This window comes from Heloderma suspectum, chromosome 10, assembly GCF_057233095.1.
Source record: "Heloderma suspectum isolate Gila_16-S chromosome 10, 16-S_ref, whole genome shotgun sequence".
Classification (NCBI taxonomy): domain Eukaryota; kingdom Metazoa; phylum Chordata; class Lepidosauria; order Squamata; family Helodermatidae; genus Heloderma; species Heloderma suspectum.
The window spans coordinates 26,962,368-26,981,834 of record NC_139467.1 but is presented as its reverse complement, the minus strand read 5'-3'; the positions used below and the strand labels follow the sequence as shown (position 1 = coordinate 26,981,834).

The following is a 19,467-nucleotide window of genomic DNA, read 5'->3' as shown; positions in this document are numbered from 1 at the left end:
ATTCCCCTTTCTTTTCTTCGTTTAGTCTACATAAATATTGACGTAGACTAAGACGGTGAAAAATAAGGAACGCAAATGGCATTTGCATATGCATTTTTGTTTTGTTTTTTAAACCCAGACGTGATAAGCTACGTAAGTCTTTACGTAGCCTATCACGTCTGTGGGGGAAAAAAAGAAAAAAACACAGACTGCAAATGGCGGCGGCGGCAGCCGGTCAGAAGACCAGCTACCGCTGCCACCGTCAAGGCCAACGCTGGAGCCTCCGCCATCCGGAACATCCAGCAGGCCGTTCCACGATGGATTTCCGCGGGCTGAATGCACTGGCATTCGGCCTCACCGAGATCCGTCGCAGAATTCTCTGACATCCCTACACATTACAGGCTGAGGTTAAGGGTGGGTCCTTTGTCTGAAAGGATTGAAAATTGCTGCTTCAGTGCATAGCTCATGCTTGCTTTGTGGTTAGAAAATATGTGCTGAAGATATTCTAATACTGGTGTGTTATAATGGGAAAAAATCTGTATGCCATTTGCTATGCTCATATTGTGCACAAATCAATAACTTCAGGAAGTCATTATTCCTCGGGATAGCTGTTAGTGATTCCTTCAGGATGAGACCATTACGAATGGGAGAATCAGTGAGGCTTGAGCTAATCAAGATTCTCCTGTTTTTACCTCTGAGCTCGGTTCGTCTTGTTCCCATTCCGAAAGGTGAACATTTTTCTTTATTTTGAATGGGAAAAGTGCACATTTCAGCACTTATCTTTAAAGTGCACACCCAAAATGCCACTTTCCTCCCATAGACTACATTGTGAAAGTGCACTTTTTAAAAGAAAAAAAAAGTTGACTTTAAAAAGTGTGCGTGCTTGAAAAAAAATGTGCACTTTTCGAATGCAAACATGTTTGGGAACTTGCAAGCTTTTCTGGAAAATTGTGATCCCATTTGTGTTTGGGCTTGCAAATGGGGCAAATTCAAGCTCAGAATGAAATTCTTGTGCATGCCTAGGGACCATAATTCAGAGCACCTGGTTTGCATGTGGAAGATCCCAGGGTCAGTCCCTAAAAAGGATTGGGTAGCAAGTGATGCGTAAGTAGTGATGATGGAGAAATCTGCAGTGGAGCCAAATGAGTTTGGATTTTCATGAATCCAACCTGCGAATTCCTCAGCAAACCAACTTTCCCTCTGTCGGGCAGATTCTGTGGACTTGCAGAACATTTTTCTAACTTTCCCAAATTTTGCACACATTTCCTCTTAGAAAAATATTCCCAAAATGGCCAAAAATGTGCATTTCCCCCATTGATTAAAGCATGAAATGTTCATTTGGGGGGAATGTGTGCATTTTCGCACATGCCCATTTGTGCAGATGTGCATTTTCACAAAAAGCAAATTTGTGCAAATTCTGAAACAAAAAAATCCGATTCCTTCAATGTGCGGACGACGGAACGAAAGGTGCCTGTCTATCCACAATTCACAGACAGAACAGATGCTACACAATCCCTATGCATAAGACCACTGCCTGAAACCACTGGAATCAAAGTAAATAATAGTCAAAGTAAATAATACTGAGCTATATGGACAAATAGTCTGACTTGGTATTAGGCAGCTTTCTATGCTACTTTTACACACACAACATTCCCCTGCCCCCCAGCATAAAACACATTTTCCTGTTACACGGGGAACTGGTCTGTAAATCTGCCCACACCCTAAGATAAGCCTTAGAGATCCTGATCATTGCCCTACAGCTGAAATCAGTGAGATTGGTGGCTACTAGAGAGAAGGCCTTTTCAGTGGATGCCCCTAGTTTAAGAAACTCCATCAGCAAGGATGTTTGGTTGTTCTCGTGAGTGATTACATTTAAAAGGTCCAGGAAGACCCATTTGTTTCATACTCTTTTGGGATGAGTTCTTTAATTAAGAATGCTGCTGATTTATAGATGGTTGCTTTTAGATTTTAGCTAGTTGGTAATATTCTGATTATTCTGTTTTGGCTGTGCTGAATAATCTTTTCAAAGAGACGTTGCTGGGTTCCCTCCCCAACCCCATTTTTGTGACATGTTCTCAAGTTGTGAGATGTTCTCATTGCACTATTTTTTTGTGTTTGATTGTTTATTGTATTTCATTTGTAAGCTGCTTTGAGAGGATGTTGTCCTATAAGGCACCCTAGAAAATGCTTGAATAAATATAGCATTGTAATGAATAATCCACTTCCAACAGGCAATGGTGGCATGCTGTGCTGAATGATTTTTGAAAGATTGTCTTCAAAATGCTCCTCTCTCTCTCTCTAAATACAGAAAGACATATTTTCCCATTTATATGTCGTAAGTGTGGGGTGCTTAATTATCATCAAACACATCTCTCATCCAAAACACTGTTTGTTTGTTCAAAACATGTTTGAAAGCCAGTGCATGCTACCCAATTTGTTCTATTGCTGTAAGACAGGCAAAATTACACCAGACAAATTGGAGAAGTTGGCACTTGGAAGACTATGCATAAAGTAATTTATGCACCTATTTAATAGAGAACATGGAAGGAAAGGTTTATTTGGAATTATGGGAGACAAGGATCTTGACATTCATTTTATTTTATTTTATTTTATTTTATTTTATTTTATTTTATTCTATTCTATTTTATTTATTTACAGTATTAATATACCTCTCCACATCAAAAGATTTCAGAGTGGTGAACAACAAAGATAAAAGAATAAAGCACCATATTAGAACAATTAAAACATTTTCAAAGAAACAAATTCTGAACTTAATAAACCATGGCTGGTCACGCAAGGAAGGCCTCTCGAAATAACTATGTATTCAGGAGATGTCAAAAGCAACATGACATTGATGCCTGCCTGACCTCCAAATGCAGGGAATTTCACAGGAAAGGGGCCACCACACTGAAGGCTCTTTTCCTGGTGGACTCCAGCTGGGACATGGGTCCATGTGGAACCACCAGGGACATGCCCTCTGATGACCTCAGTGACTGGGCAGGTTGGTAAGGAAGAAGGCGCTCTCTCAGGTATCCTGGTCCCAGGTTGTTTAGGGCTTTGTACACTAGTACCAAAACCTTAAACCTGTCCTGGTAGTGAATAGGCAGCAGTGCAGTTCCCTCAGCAAAGGAATTACATGCTGAAAAAGGGAAGCTCCTGGCAACAGCCAAGCTGCTGCATTCTGCACTAGCTCCAGCTTCTGGACCAGCCTTAAGGGCAGCCCTACATAGAGCACATTGCAGTAATCTAGTCTTGAGGTTACCATTGCCTATACCACCATGGCCAGGCTATCCTTGGCCAGGCTATTCGTGCTTTGATTACATCTAGGGATAGGTGGATTCCCTACCTGCTGTTCTGGGGTGGGGGGAATCCACCCGCAGTGGGAGGCGATCAGTCCCTCCCCCCAGAATCCTTTTTGGCCGGCTCCGCTCTGTGGTGATTCCATGGAGCCGGTCTCCTGCTCTATATCATTGGTGATATGGCTGCCATTGGCATTCTGTATCACTGGCTGAGGGATCTCTGGACACAAATGGTGTAGTGGATGCCATTTGCGGCCGTAAAGCTCTTAGATTGACCTAAATGCAGCCGTAAATGGCTGCAATTAGGTTAAACTAAGGGCGTTATGGCCGCAAATGGCATCCATTATGCCATTTGTGTCTGCGTTGTTTCCTAGCCTATCACCTATAGGCTAGCCTATTGCGGGAAAAAACACAGACGCAAATGGCATAGTGGATGCCATTTGCGTCCGTAAAGCCCTTAGTTTAACCTAATTGCAGCCATTTATGGCTGCATTTAGGTTAATCTAAGAGCTTTACGGCAGCAAATGGCGTCCACTACTCCATTTGCATCCAGGGATCCCTCAGCTAGCAATATGGAGCCGGCTGCGGGGAAGATCTGGCCAAAAAGGATTCCAGCAGGAGGTGGAAGTAAGGGATCCTTTCTGCCATGGACTCTGGAGTTCGATAGAATCCGGACTCATTGGGGTCCGTGGCGGAATTCTCCGCCATCCCTAGTTTCATCTAGGTTATTATTACTGTGCACTTTTTATGATGTTACTCTTGAAGATGGCCCAGAAACTTCGAATGGTACAAATGGGGCTATCAAGTGACTAACAGGAATAAGTCCCACATGTGTTTGAAAAGAGCAACATTAATTACCATTCTGTTGCTGGGCCCTATTTAGGCTGCTGTTTTTGACCTTTAAAGCCTCAAATACTCTGTGTCTTGTGTATCTCAAGGAGCCACGTGAAGACCTTTTAATTTGCCTAGGAATTTTAGCATTCTGCATTCTCATCGTTTAGCTTTGCTCTTTTAAAATTGTCACTGTATTTTAAATCTCTGCATTGCTTCAAGGTTTTATTCTGGTTGTACTTTCATACAGCAGTTCTACGCTTTTATAATTTATATCCTGTTTATGGTGTACTTGTAGTTTTGATTTTTGTGAACCGCCCAGAGTGCTTTGGCTATTGGATGGAATATAATTGTAATAAATACATAACATATATCTCACCACCTTCTGTATAATGCCTCCCCCACTGCTGACATTAAGATGTGTTCATCAGGCCCTGCTCCATGTTCCATCAGTTAGGGAGTTTAGTTTTTCATCAACAAGAATCAGGGCCTTTTCAGTGATGGCTCCTAACTTGTAGAATTCCCTCCTGCTTGAGTTCAGGTTGGCAGGCACACCTCCTCCCTCCATTTTGGAGAGGAGTAAAGGCCTGTTTATTCCTGTGTCATTTCTGTTTGATTTTCCTTGACTTTTTTGGAGCGGTGACACTGTGTGCTGTTGTTTTATCTGCTGTCTTCCTTGGGTTGTAGTTTTAATGAAATTGTTGCTAGAGGCAGCTGTAGTGTTAATGTCATTTTTCATTTACTAGTAGGGATGTAAGAACTGACCCGAGTTCGTTTTCTCTGGGCACTCGCCAAAGCAGCGCCCCTGCTCACAGCTTCCCCGAACCTGTGCTTGGCCCACCCATGGGTTCGGTGGGTTCCCCGGGCTCACTGCGATCCTGTTCGGTGAGCACCTCCATTTTCACACCTTTGATTTCTGCGCAAAACGGGGAGTTAAAAAAATGTGCATACTCAAATATGCGCAGTTTGGAGCTGGGAAAGCTAAATAAATGCAATATTAGAGGGATTATACCTCTAATATTGTGCTTCTTTACCTTTCCCAGCTCCAAACTGTGCATATTTGAGTATGCACATTTTTTAAACGTCCTGTTTCGCGCAGAAATCAAAGGCGCAAAAATGGCGGCACTCACCGAACAGGATCGCGGTGAGTACTGGGGAGCGCGAGTGGGCACGAGTGGGGAGTGAACAAGGATAGTGTCTTGGTGGGCACAGTTTGGGGGTCGCGGGCAGGGGTTGCCCAACAAATTCCTGAACCCAGTTGGGAATTCGTGACATCCCTATTTAATAGGGAAGGGGAAAAAAATACAGGAAAGTCAGGAGCCCTGCACGAGACAGTTATGGGGAGGGAAAAGCCAAATGGTAGCTGGTCCTCATCAGGCCAATAGAAGAGCCTCTCAAGTTTATCTGTCCACTCCTTCTGAAGAAGCCAAGTGGAATGACTGCTGATGGAGGCAGTACTGGGAGAGAAGGGGCTGAGTGGAATTGGGTCTCAATGGAACCAGTGAAGGACATTTGATGAGACAGGGGGGCTTTGTTGTTTATTCATTCAGTCGCTTCTGACTCTTCGTGAGTTTATGGACCAGCCCATGCCAGAGCCTTCTGTCGGCTGTCACAACCCCCAGCTCCCCCAAGGTCGAGTCCGTCACCTCCAGAATATCATCCATCCATCTTGCCCTTGGTCGGCCCCTCTTCCTTTTGCCTTCCACTTTCCCTAGCATCAGCAGCTTCTTCAGGGTATCCTGTCTTCTCATTATGTGGCCTAAGTATTTCAATTTTGCCTTTAATATCATTCCCTCAAGTGAGCAGTCTGGCTTTATTTCCTGGAGTATGGACTGGTTTAATCTTCTTGCAATCCAAGGCACTCTCAGAATTTTCCTCCAACACCACAGTTCAAAAGCATCTATCTTCCTTCGCTCAGCCTTCCTTATGGTCCAGCTCTTGCAGAGTAAATATGGTTAAGATTTCATATATATTCTGTGCACATTCCCCGAGGCCTGTTCTGTGACACGAGGGCAGATTTAGATTTTGGGAAGCTCAGATGGCTGGATAATGTGAGAAATGCAGTTGAGATATGCACATTCCCCATGGCCTATGCATAATGGCTGGAGAACGTGCACAATTCTGTCTTCATGAACACATATGCACACTCTCCATGAGGTGTGGTGAATGTGCATAATGGTCACTTGTTCTGCACATTAGTTGCTCAACTCGCATTACCCCTAACATATGTGTGCATGTATGTATGGGTTGGATCCATTAGAGTCGACCCATTTAAATCAATGAGATAGAAATCAATGACTAACATATGTCCCATTGATTTCATTGGGTCCGCTCTAAGGATGACTAAGTTTTCCTGTGGTTTTAGTGTCAGGCTTGAATGTTACATGGTGCAAATGTGTAAATCTAGACACAACACATCGTGGCCATCAAAAAACAAACATCCTCTGTGTGGGTGGAAGTGAACTGGATGATGCATTGTCAGGGTGTCGAGAAGGCTTTGGAATGTTGATTTGCCCTCCCCAGATTCCTCGAGCAGTCTTGTCAAGTTCATAGCAGTTTTAAGAGCCCATTACAAGTCTGTAATGTTAATTTGCCCGAAAAACATATCGCCTTTTTTAAAACATAAAATTAGTATTACAGACTCTTAATGGATGTCGGGAGAAGACTTCATTAACTGGATTATTTTATGAGTCGAGATCAGACACTTTAGTGCAAATGACCCAAACCTACACTTGTAACGCTGATGTAGAAGTAAGCAGATGAATGAATTAAAGGCCCCCCTTGGGTGAAGAGGATCTCTCCTTTGTCAGTTGCACTCGCTGCGTTAAAGAGGACTGCTGTGTGCTTAAATAACAGAACGAGAAAATAAACATTATCCCTGGTGCTACCATGCCAAGGAGGTCTGGTAATTCCACAAGGCCAGAGGGAGTTTATTCAGGAGTGAAATTAACTCTGGAAGCAATTGACACAGAGGGAAATCCAAGCAGCCAACTCCGACCGTAACGCAAGGGCAGATTTAGATTTTGGGAAGCTTAAAATGAAGAGGAGCAAAAGTCTTCCAGTGGTGGATACGTTGATCTGGTTTTCCCAGCTTCAATTCTACTGATGGGTGGGTGGGTGGGGGGCTTCCAAAATTCTATTCATCTGACTGACTTCCCAGAGTTTGGAGTTTCAGGTGCCCCGCTCCTGTTTCTAAAGTGTCATGATGCACTAGGAATTCCCCTTCCTTTGTTCTACTTGTTTTTGTGCTGGGGTTAGTACGAGAATTTTGGCTCAGCTTTTTTCAACATTTTCAGGGGAGATGCAAACCTTCCCAAAGTCCAGACCGGGGTGCAAACATTTGATTTGGCCAGTTGGCTGGAGGGTGCCTACTCACAAGCAAGGACTTTTTCCTTCTTTCTTCTTTCCCCTTTTAAACGACATGACACAAATGAATCCATCGCTCCAAACAGCAGCTGGAGTGCGTGTGGCAGCCCTGCTGCTTAGCGCTTGGAAAAACACGTCATTAATGCCCCTGGGACATGAATGCTTCAAAACAGAAAGAAAAGTCCTCAGACCATCTCACAAGTACCCTCCTGCCAACTGACACTCAAATTATTTTCCCTCGCCCAAGTCCCTACAATTCTCCCTGAAGCTTTGCTAGGAGATGAGGCTCCAGCAAATGTTGGGGGGGTGGGGAGCGGGGGGTAGTGATCAGCCCCAATCTCAGTCATCTCCCCAAAGTGGTAGTTGAAATGTCTTAAGAGGAATGGCAGCGGTTCAACCCCCAAATTTGCATTCTTTTGCCTAAGGTGGTAGAGTGCAGGCATGGCAGGCTCTTGAGCAAGAGGCCTTCTCTGCCATGTTCCCCATAGTGCCTTGCAGTTCCCCATAATGCCTTGCAAATGCTGTCTGACCACATTGCCTCCATACCCTTGATGCAACTGCCTTAAAGAATTGATCCTAGGAGTGGGGAAAGTATTACCTGGTCTAGGAATATAGAATCATGGAATAGTAGAGTTGGAAGGAGCCTACAAGACCATCGAGTCCAACCCCCTGCTCAATGCAGGAATACAAGTCAGAGCATTCCCGACAGATGTCTGTCCAGCCTCATCTTGAAGGACAGATGGCTGTCCAGCCTCTTTATGTTCATAAAGAGTTCAGGAGTTGGATGTATTCTTCAGGCTGAGCCATAAGTTCCTGAGCAAACATAGTCAACAGTCAAAGCTAGGTATGTTGTTGTTGAGGATTTCTAGGGAGTCGCAGTGGCAGCAATCTCACTCCCTGGTGCTGCTGGTTGTCATTTCCCCCTGTCTTTTTTATTCATAAGTCACCAGGGCTCCCTGCCTTCACTCCAATTTGGCTTCATGACAATGCCACATAGCCAGTGAGATTTGGCTATGTGATGGAGTCTGCAGCCAATTCCGAGTGAGGGTACTAATTCCGGTGACTTCTGGGTAAAAAGAAAGAAAATGGCAATGAGCAGCCACCATTGTTAACACTGGTAAATGGGTAAACTTTGTGGGGCCTGCTCCCTCTCCAGCCTGGGCCAGTTCACCCCTCCTTAGGCAACCTGGGGGGTTGCCAGTTCCCTGGGGACGCCCATATTGATGCTGGACTCAGCAGGGACATCCACTCAGCACAGACCCCAGCAGCCTCGAACTCCCGAGCTCAAGGGATCCTCCAGCCTCAGCCTGGGATTACAGGCAGGGGCCACTGTGCCCAGCTAACTTTGCAGGGCACCTGCAAGATTGCTGAAATATTACTCAACTTCACAGCTAGGGATGGAGTGAGTGTCCAGTTGGGACTTGGAGCCTGGTGAGGAATCGCTGGTTTGTCCCCACCCCCGATGCCAGTCTGCAGACCTGAGTTCTTGCCCGACTCGCACATGCTGAGTCAGGCAAGAGTGTGGGCGCCTGGTCCCTCAGCAAGCCGCCTATCACTGAGAGGGAAAGAAGGGAGCATCCCGCTCCTACAGCAGCAGCAGCACGGGTCAGGCTGGTCATTTTATGTAAGTCTCATACGCGTCCATGAAACGACCAGCCTGTCCCTCGCTGCTGCCACTGTAGCAAGAATGGGGGATGATGGAGAAGAGGCACGGCCGTCTTCCCCTCTCATCCCCGCAACATCTCTGGTGGTGGCTCCAGCAGGGACAGGCTGGTTATTTTACATACGTGTAAGAGACTTATGGAAAACAAAGGGCTGGATGCACCCGATCACTTCTGATCTCGGAAGCTAAGTAGGGTCAGCCCTGGTTGGTACTTGGATGGGAGACCGCCTGGGAATCAGGCTTCCTGCACTGAGCAGGGGGTTGGACTCAATGGTCTTGTAGGCCCCTTCCAACCCTGTGATTCTATGATTCTAAAACAACCAGCCTGTCCCTCACCACAGCCACTGTAGCAAGAAAGGGGGGAGGAGCAGCGATGTTGGCTTCTTCCCCTCTCATCCCCGTATCGGTGGTGATGAGGGACAGGCTGGTTGTTTTTACGTAAGTGTAAGAGACTTATGGAAAATGACCAGCTTGTCCCTTGCCGCTGCTGCTGTAGCAGGTGGGAGCAGAGGGAAGAAGGAAGCACCTATCCTTCCTCTCCCCCATGCAACACAGTACAGAGACGATGGCAGTGGCGAGGGACAGGCCGGCTGTTTTACGTCAGTCTCTTACACTTATGTCAAACAACCAGCCTGTCCTTCACCACTGCTACCACCGCTGCTGTAGCAGGGGTGGGGGGAGAAGAAGGGAGCACCTATCCTCCCCCCTCCCTACAGTGGTGGCAGTGGCAGCGGGGACACCCCTGCAGCCACCACACCTCCATGTGAGCCCCCATCTTGTGTAAAAATGGCAGCTTGCATTGATGAGCAGGAGCTGTGCGAAGTTGCCAGACAGCCTGCTGGGACCTCCAGGGCTCGTGCAGCCCAGCTCGTAGGGGCAGGTGGCAGCAGAGACTCTGCGAACACCCATGCTCGGCGGGCGCAAGTGATGGCAAAGCTTGGAGGGGGAGGGGCATTCTAGCTCAGCTCTATGAAATCTCTCCCACTACCTCAACTGCAGTTTTCCATGCACTGAAAACAGAACAGGCATGAATTCGCATGGGTTAAGTGCGAAGCAAGTATTCACAAAAACATGCTAGCGTAGCCCTATTAATACTGTACTTTTTCCTCTGCACCCATCCTTTCAGATCCTGACACCCCACCCCCCTTCCACTCTCCCAGTACGGCTTTGGTGCAACACTGCCTATCATATTTCTTCATTACCATGTTCTGCCCGCCCCAGTGGGCATCTTATTCTTCGGGGATGTCTGCATAATGCTGTTTAGCCAGATCTTAAATGTTTACCAGTTTCACACCAACAGCCAATAAATCAGTCTTTACAGCAAATGGCTTCAGAAAGGTGACTTAGAGGGTATTTCCCTCGGTTGAACTATGTCTTGCCGAAGGAAGTTTTAATATCCAAATTATAGCTCCAAGTCTGGAAGGCATCGAGATCACAGAGATTTATAGCCCCTATTAATAACCAATTATTTCTCGAACACATTTGCCATGCAGTGACGCCCGAGCTGTTGGATGGCCCAAAATGCTAAATGTTCTGTTAAAGTGCAATGACAAACATCATATATTTTGTATTGATGCTGCCTTTCTGGCTGTCGCAGCATGAAAACAATCGTATCCATGACCCTTGAATTGAGCAATACATCAGAGGTGAAGCTGCATAAGAGATAGCAAGAGCAGGATCCCATCCTTTCAGGGCTCTTCCTCTAGCACTTCTAACTAGGGATGTGCAAAACCACCCCTGTCTGGGTTCTCTGGGTGCCCGCCCAGCTCCTGACCCCACTCACTGGTCCCCGGACCATGTTTGAGCCCCTCCTGCGCTTGGCTAGAGGCCTGCACTCACCCCAGCAGCCACATCAAGCTCCGTGGTCGCCATTTTTGGAAAAAATAAAATGGCGATCACAAAAATGTACATATTTGCATATGTGTGAAAATGCACATTTTGGCGCATGTGCATATTTGCAGATGCACATTTCTTTTTTGCAAAATGCACTTTTTTGTGCCTGTGCAAATATGCACATTTTTGCAATTGAGATTTTATTTTTCAAAAGAGGCAACTGGGGAACTTGACAAGGCCGCTGGGGTGAGTGTGGACCACTTCCTGAGTGTGGGTAGGGGGCGAGCAGGGCCAGAGGCTCAGTGAGCGGGGCTTGGGGGTGTGGGCAGGGGGGCTCCACTGGATCCCCAAATGGAATCAGGTGCCCGCTCCATCCCTACTTGTAACACCTAGGAATATTAAACCTTGAGTTGATACGTCCAAATTGCAGTTGGCTGAAAAAGCTTTGGCTGAAGGGAAGGATGATAATACTGAATTGCTTCCCTACAAGAAATGGTTAAAGTCAGTCGTGTAGTGGATTCAAGATTTGCAGGGTTGAAGCTCCAGGACTTTTTGATTACCAGGGACAATTACATTAGCTGCCATCCCATTCAAATGTGCTTATTTTGGGACTCTCCTTGAGGGTGTGGCTATCAGGACTGTCATGATGTGTGCTTGACAACTTCAAATGTACCACAACATCACTAGTTAATGCATATGGGTGTTTTTAGTTTAGGAGAAAGACAACTAAAGAGGTTGGGTGGGGATGATAGAGGCTGATAATATCACATATAAAACAAAGTACGTCATTCTGGTCCATAAGAAAAACTCCAAAATCCATGGTATGGCAATGACCAACCAAATATGCACACAATTGTGGGCAAGCTTTCGAGATCTTGAGATCTCTTCATCGGGCAAGATGTTTCAAAGGCGGGGGGGGGAGTCAGAGGAGGGGGCAAAAGCTGACATGATGTTACTGTCATGAAGTTTGGATGTTGGAGTCTTAAGATGGAATGGAGAAAGAGGCACAGGCTGAATCCATTTAAGTGTGACCTCCTCCTCTACTCCATCTTAAGACTCTGACCATGCACACTTAATGACCAGGTCCGCACTATCACCACAGCGCACCATGGCTTATTTGAATTTGAGCCATGGTGGGTTGTGGCCTGTTCCAGCACCCATTTTGAATATTCAACTCCCAGCAGGGGGTTTCCATGATCTGTTGCATCATCCGAACCTGGGTGGCCAGGATAGTTGCCACCTGGGCTCGGACGACCATGGGCTGTTGTACGGTTATTTGAGGGTAGAATACAAACTGTAATATTATAATATAGTATGTATTTAATAATATGTATTTTAAAATGTATTTGAATACATATTTAAATGTGAATGTTTGATGAAAAAATATTGCATATTCATATGGAAATGGAACAGAACAAACTTCTGAGTGAATGTATATGAAAGTGACATGTACTGGAAATAAGACAGATTGGTCCATGAATAACAACACAATCTTATATATGTCTACTTAAGAGTCATTCCCATTGAGTTTGATGGAATGTAGTCCAAGGTAAATGAGTATAGCATTGTGGGTCTTATCCAGCAGGCAATTCATATAGTCATATTTTCTGTTGCTCTGGACCTTTTTGCTGCATCAGACATGACCTCTTGTGAGCTATTAGGTGCAGATCCATCCAGGCTGGCCCTACCATTAGGCAGAGTGAGGCTGCTTCAGACAGCAGATGTTGGGGGACAGCAGCAGCCACTCTACCACTGATCCCCCCAGAGTCGCCTAAGCTTGGTACCCACTAAGCTTGCCAACTGCCCACAGGCACAGTGAAGGTTGTTGTTCCATTGCCAGTGTGGAAATAAGATTCAACTACCAATCTGATTGGCTTGTGTACATGGAGTGATGGGGTACGCCATCTTGTATTTTGCCTCAGCCAGGAAGATACCTTGGCCTAGTCCTGAGATCCATCAAAAATATTCTATGGAAGGTTCTGGCCTTCCTGGGGGCCTTTCTCTTGTGAGCATGTCTTAACAATGCATGTGGACCTGTATGGGTTTTGTTTCTCTAGAGCTCGTACTATAAGCCATGATGGATTGTATTCCAGTGCCATACGTTCATGCCTCTGTACTGTTTCTCTCTTTAGCCTTGTTTACAATACTGGCCTGAGCCAGGACTCCAGCAGTATGGACCAATGGAAGTGGAATACGTTTCTAGATCAGCCGACGAGGATGTTGTTGCTCGTCTTTTCCGGGTGCAGAATATAACACGGGTAAGCAGTTTGGGAATATCATGCTGTTTTGAGAGAATGGATATACTTTTTTAAAAAACAGACAACAACAACCCTACATTGCTTACTTTTCTTTAATTAGCCCCCAAAGAAAAGGAATTCAACTTGTCTTTTGGTCTTAAATATGTTTAAAAGGGGTTTTATTTATTTATTTATTTATCTACTTGATGGGTTTTTAAACAGCCTCTCAGGATGGATTGCCCTCCCAAGGCGGTTTGCCATGGTCTGTAAAACCACCTAATAAGGTCACATAAAAATATTAAACCATCACAAGATCCCACATAAAAGCAGTAGCACATAAACCAATAAATAAAACAATCAAATAAAAAGAGCAGGGACATTTAAAAACAACATTAAAATAATGGCAGCAGATTAAACAGTTACAGCCCCACCAATCATCCCAAAGCCATCTGGAATAAAGCAGTTCTGGAATAAAGGCCAAAACATGGAGAGGGCTAAACTGATAACTCTTGGGAGGGTATTCCTAGAGATGTGGGAATCCGCAAAACCATCCTCGCTGAGGTTCTCCAAATTACATCTCGAAGCTAGTTCCAATTGGAGTCCATATCAGATTGAGAGCACTTTTCCCCCCTTTTCATGTGAAAATCCATGCATCTTTTCATGTGTATTTTTCCAAATGTACATACCAATTGTCTCCATCTTTGAAATGTACATTCTTCTCCCATTGATTAAAGTGTATTTGGGCACCTTTTTCAACAGTACATATTTTTCATACGCATCTGTCAAATCTACAAATGCTGTCGAACACATCTTTTTCAGCCCACGAATCACATTGCAAGACTGCATCCGAGTCTGTGTTCAGTTCGGAAGATGCAAATGGTGTAAAAACCTGATAAAAAATGAACTAAAATGAATTCCTCCTACATCCCTGGGTATTCCACAGATTAACCATTTAGCAAGCAATCCTATGGCTCTTAGACAGTTTCTGAGGGACCCTAGGCACCTGCAGATCTCCCTAGGCATCCATCGGATGTTTGCATCTGATGGAGTGCCCTTACTCCCACATTTGGTAAAATGATATAAAACCTTGGTTCTTCCCCTCTCCCACACCCTCTAGCTTGCTCAGAGAGAGAAGCCCTTGAAGCCATTCCTCTTCCCTTTTGATTCCCCCTCTCATTGTCTTGCATAATTGGTTTGGCATCGAGATGACACAGGTCTTTCCTGCCTGTTCCCCGTGCTGAAGCTGCAGGGGCTGTTTTTAATAAGTTTCAGATGCCACCACATCATCCAGTCCCTGCCAACACTTATCTTGCAGGTAATGTCTTGAATAACTGCAGGCAGCCATGACAGTAATGGCACTCTCTGGGAGCTAAATGTCATCAACGGCAGATCCTCTCTGTGTTTTCCAAGAAACTCAGTAGCCAGTGTAGTCAGCTTGATTTGCAGAAAGGAGCAGAAAATAACGAAGGAAGGGACACATAGTCCAACTGTGGAGCACATCTTTTGTGTTCAGAAGGTCCCAGGTTTTACCCTTTGCATCCCGTTAAAGGAATGTTAACCTCATGAGTTAGCAGGTGATGTATAAGAACCCTTGCGTAAGACCCTGTAAAGCTATTGTCACTTGGAGTAGATAATAGCTGGATGGGGGAAAAAAAAGTAGTCTACTACATGATATAAGGCAGCTTCCAATGTTTCTCTCTCCAAGGCCTTTTCCCCAGCTACGCTTTCTTCTGAAACTGGAACATCAGTGGAAGTTGCCAAGGATTTAGATCAAGGGAAACACGTGGCCCTCCAGGCATTTTGGCCTACAACTCTCATCCACCCTAGCCAGCATAGCCAATGGTGAGGGACCATGGGGATTATAGGCCCAGGCAAGTTGTGGAAGGCCACAAGTTGCCAAACCCTGATTAAGATTTTGGTTGTAAGTCAATGAACAGTCAAGGATCAGAGGGTTGGATCCAGACTTAGTCATGCTTACAGTAGACCTATTGGAATCAATGGGACTTAGGTTAGCCATGACTTGACTTGCCCTATTTATTTCCAGTGGGTCTGCTCTAAGCATGACTAAGCCTGGATCCAATCCAGAGTCCTCCAAAGAGTGGATCATGATCCTACTGAGATCACCAAAAAGAGGGAAGTAGATTGAGAACCCTTGACTTCTTGAGATCCAGTAGAGGGAAGTGTCATTGGCTGCTGGATTTCTGCTTGTACCATGGCTGCTGTGAGCTTAAGAATGGCCTTGCTGGGTCAGAATAAGGTCCCATTTAGTCCAGCATTCTGTTTGTTGCCAATAGCAGTCATACAGTAAGAGCTGGCTGGGTATCCCTGAAGGTATTATTTATGTTAAGCTTTTTCACCCTGCTCTTCATGTCAGCCGCTCTGAAAAAGGCTTCCAGAGTGGCTTAGATGAGATCAAAAATGAATAAGATGGTCCCTGTCCACGGGCTTGCAATCTAAAAGACACAGAACACAAAAGGAAAAAAAAAAAAAGAACGAGGAGAGAAAAGGAAAATAAACTCAGGCACCAGTTGTTAACATTACACACTTCTTATAACAGACAACTGGAAAGGGAGAGGAGGAACCAAATGGAGCTCTTCTCTCAGCTGAGACAATGGAGCAGGCCCTGCTTTCTATCTCTTCCTCTGCTGCAGTGAGGTGTAATGGCTCCTCCTAGAAGATAGTTCACCTCAAAACCATTTCAGGAGGTGAACTGTACCCCCCCCCCCAAACCGAGTATCCAAACAGCCAACCCAATTCAGCAACTGCACAAAGGGGTGGTGAATAGGGAGTGGACATTTGAGTTCTTCCTTAGTTTAAGTAAAGGGCAAACCATTGGCTTTGTATGTCCCTCCCTACCCAGATTGAATTGTGTCATCACCATCTGTGTCATCACCATGATCTATCCAGATTGACTTGGCTACTTGGTGCCAGGATGTCAGTGCATTCCCCATGCCACCTGTCTGATTGGAGGGGACCCATCCTGGGAAGGAACCTAGCCAAACAAACAAACAATGCACCCACTACCCACAACTGCCCCCGAACGGCAGCAGTGTGACAATACAAACAAAGCAAGAGTTGCAAATTACTGCACACAGCTGGAAAACGATAGTTTGTGATCAGGGAAACTTGCTGGATTTGGGTTTTCAGGAGGTTGTATCTAAAGATGGACAGGTCAGACTGCTCTGTGTCAGTTTCACATGCGTTCATTCCTAAATCCATTTCATCCTGTTTCTGCATCAATCTGCATTAAAATAAGAGCACATGAAAATTCTCGTTACGTTTTTTTGGGGGTGCTTTTGTAAACATTGTATCCTAAAATAGAAGGGTTTGGGTGCACATTTTAACCTAAAATATGCATTTGTATATGCATTCGAGTATGCTTTTGGAGCTGAGAACTATATCTCAACATTTGGAGAAATGGTGAAAAAGGAAGGATAACTGTGTTCTGATCCATGGGAAGCACAAATCAGCTCAGTTTGCTTAAAAATGTGGATGAAATGAAATCCTCAACCATCTCTGGTTGCATTTCTCTTTCACTTTGAAAATTCAGCTAAATTCATCCAAGTGCACAAGACCTTGTAGATAGGCAAATACGTGCAGACTTCTGTGCTGATCACTCAGAAATGTGTCCTTGATCACCATCTCTCCAATTCTGTATCTCTCCTGCCCCAACCCATTACTGAAGCATTACTGAGGGCTTCGATGCCAGCCCCAGAGGTTCATCCCATAAGCCAGTCTTGATTCTTATAGTATTTTCCATCCTCCCTCAGAAGCCTCTGATTTGGTACTGAGCTCCGCATCCACCTGCTTTAAACCCTGGACTCGCTTAGCTATGTGCGCATAATCCTCCTCTTTCCAGAGCCCTCTAACCACATTAGATTGCAAAGCTAACTAGATTACCAGAGTATTAAAGAGCATCTTTTCCCTCTCGCTGCCCCCCTTCCCTTCGTATTTTTTTTAGTTTGCAGTGAATACCAAATGAATAAATCTAGGTGCTGCTGCTGCCAACCATCTCTGTAAGGATGTATGTTGCACCAAGGTGTGTGTGTGTGTGTGTGACAGAGAGACAGACAGACAGACAGACAGAGAGAGAGAAAGAGAGAGAGAGAGAGAGAGGGTGGCCACTTATAAATTGCCCCCCCAAAGAGGAAATGAACCATCAAAAAAGAGGACCAAAGAGGACAGTGATTTCCATAAAATTGGCATATGCTAATATATAGTTGCACATTTAGAATACTTTTTAAATTTAAATATAAATGCAGTGCATCTCACCATCGTACATAAGACTGTGAATAAGTGACCTGTGTGCCTGCCTGTTAAATCAGGAGCTAGCTGCCTGCTCAAGGACAACAGTTTTTATGGTGCTTTATCTTTAAACTGGAGTTAGGCAGGACAGCCCTTCAAATAGAGGACACCTTCAAACACAAGTCAGTCCTTGGTAAAACAGGACACATGGGCACCCGATTGTGAGATGGGCATGGTGGGTGTAAGAACCAGGAATAAGCCCAGAGTACCGAGAAATCAGAACAAGAGATGAACAGATCTCTGTGCTTCCGTCCCACTATTGTTGCATAAGTTTGAAGCATTGTGCACTGCCTTTCTTCTGCTCTCACTAGAGATGGGCTGGTGCCCACCCATCTGGGTTCTCTGGGCACCTGCCCAGCCACTGCCCCCACTCGCGTGCAATTGGACCTGCACTCGCGCACCCTCCGCTCACTGAGCCACCACACTCACCTGGGCTCCGCCTGGGCTCCATGTGGGCACCCACACCCATTGAGCTCCGCGACTGCCATTTTTTGAAAAATAAAATGCTGATCGCGAAAACGTGCATATTTGCGTATACCCAAAATGGGGCCATGAATTGCACATATAGGCAAGATTACTGGCATTTGCTTGCTTGCAGTCTTGTGTATATGGGCTATTCAAGGCACCATTTTACATATACGCAAATATGTGCATTTGCAAAAAATGCACATATTCAGTCATACGGAAATTTGTGAATTTGTGAAAATGCACATATTCGTGAATACCCAAAATGGGGCCATGAATGGCTGATGTATGCAAGACCACAAGCAAGCAAATGCCTGAGATCTTGCCTATATGGGGTATTCACTGGCTATTTTACATATATGTAAATATGCGCTTTTTCACTATAGCAATTTCCCCCCCAAAAACGGGTGATCGCAGAGCTTAGCGACGATGTCTGAGTGAGTGCGAGCAGTTCAATGAGCACAGGCAGGGGGCAAGCAGAGGCAGGGACTCAGGGGCATGGGCGGGGGGTTTCAATCAGATTCCCAGATGGAATCGGGCACCCGCACGATCCCTAGCTCTCACATGAAGAATTTCTAAAATTAATTCTGGAGCCAGGACATGAGCAGTTACTCCCAACTTTAATTTCCTTTAGTTTGTTTTCGCCATCATCATTTCCTTTTGTGTTTCTCTTTACTTTACCAATGCATGTAGGCACAGCAAACACAAGGAATCTTGATGAGCTGTTGCGCTTGTTTGATTGTCTCATTCTCTGTGCATCAGATGTATGCTTTCTAGTTAAAGTGTTTGGAGTTGATTACAATATGGTCCGGGAGGCCCTGGCTACAGCCTGCTATGGCTCACCATATGCTGAATAGGATATTCCCTATTTTCCTGAATAAGTAGCATCAGTGCAGACTCCCTCATCTGAAGGTAATCTTAGCCATCAGTCTTCAAATGCTGGATCAGGGCCCACAAGTGAGTCACACTGCAGTCTAAGATGGGCCATACAGCAATGGCACACCTACCGCATTTCCTTTCTCTCTTTCAAGACAGACAGACAGACAGACAGAAGGTGAACAGATACAAGGCCTTCTGTAACATTAATAGTTGCATAAAAAGGGGGATTTCAGTAGCCACCCCTCTTCCATGGCAACCCATCACTGCCAAAATCAGTAGTACCATCAGAGCAGGATGTTGGGGTAGATGTCCAGAGCTCCACATAGCAGAATGAAAAGGGGCCCCCCCAAATGCAGCAGGGCTCACTACATTTCAAAGTAAGTGAAGTCATACTCATTACCATCTAAAGAGCCCCCACCCACCCCACCCCACCCATGGTAGGACCATTAACTGGACCACTGTGCTCTTCTACACAATTGATTGAGATAGAGAAGACCTTTCTGCCTTACATCTGATTGCTGCAGAGAGAAAAGCAAGAAGGTAGACAAAATATGGCTCCCATGTAGCAGATTTTGGTTCAAGAAGGCTCCTGTGGCTAAGAAGGCTGACG

General features: G+C 45.3%; 1 protein-coding gene across 1 annotated transcript in view; it reads left to right on the top strand.

Moving 5' to 3' along the window:
* PTPRU (protein tyrosine phosphatase receptor type U) overlaps positions 1 to 19,467 on the top strand; it is a 622,411-nt gene that overhangs the window by 584,385 nt on the left and 18,559 nt on the right. The window contains exon 27 of the mRNA XM_084815602.1: positions 13,104 to 13,229. Within this exon, the coding sequence (XP_084671728.1) occupies positions 13,104 to 13,229 (126 nt within the window). The remainder of the gene's footprint in view (positions 1 to 13,103; positions 13,230 to 19,467) is intronic.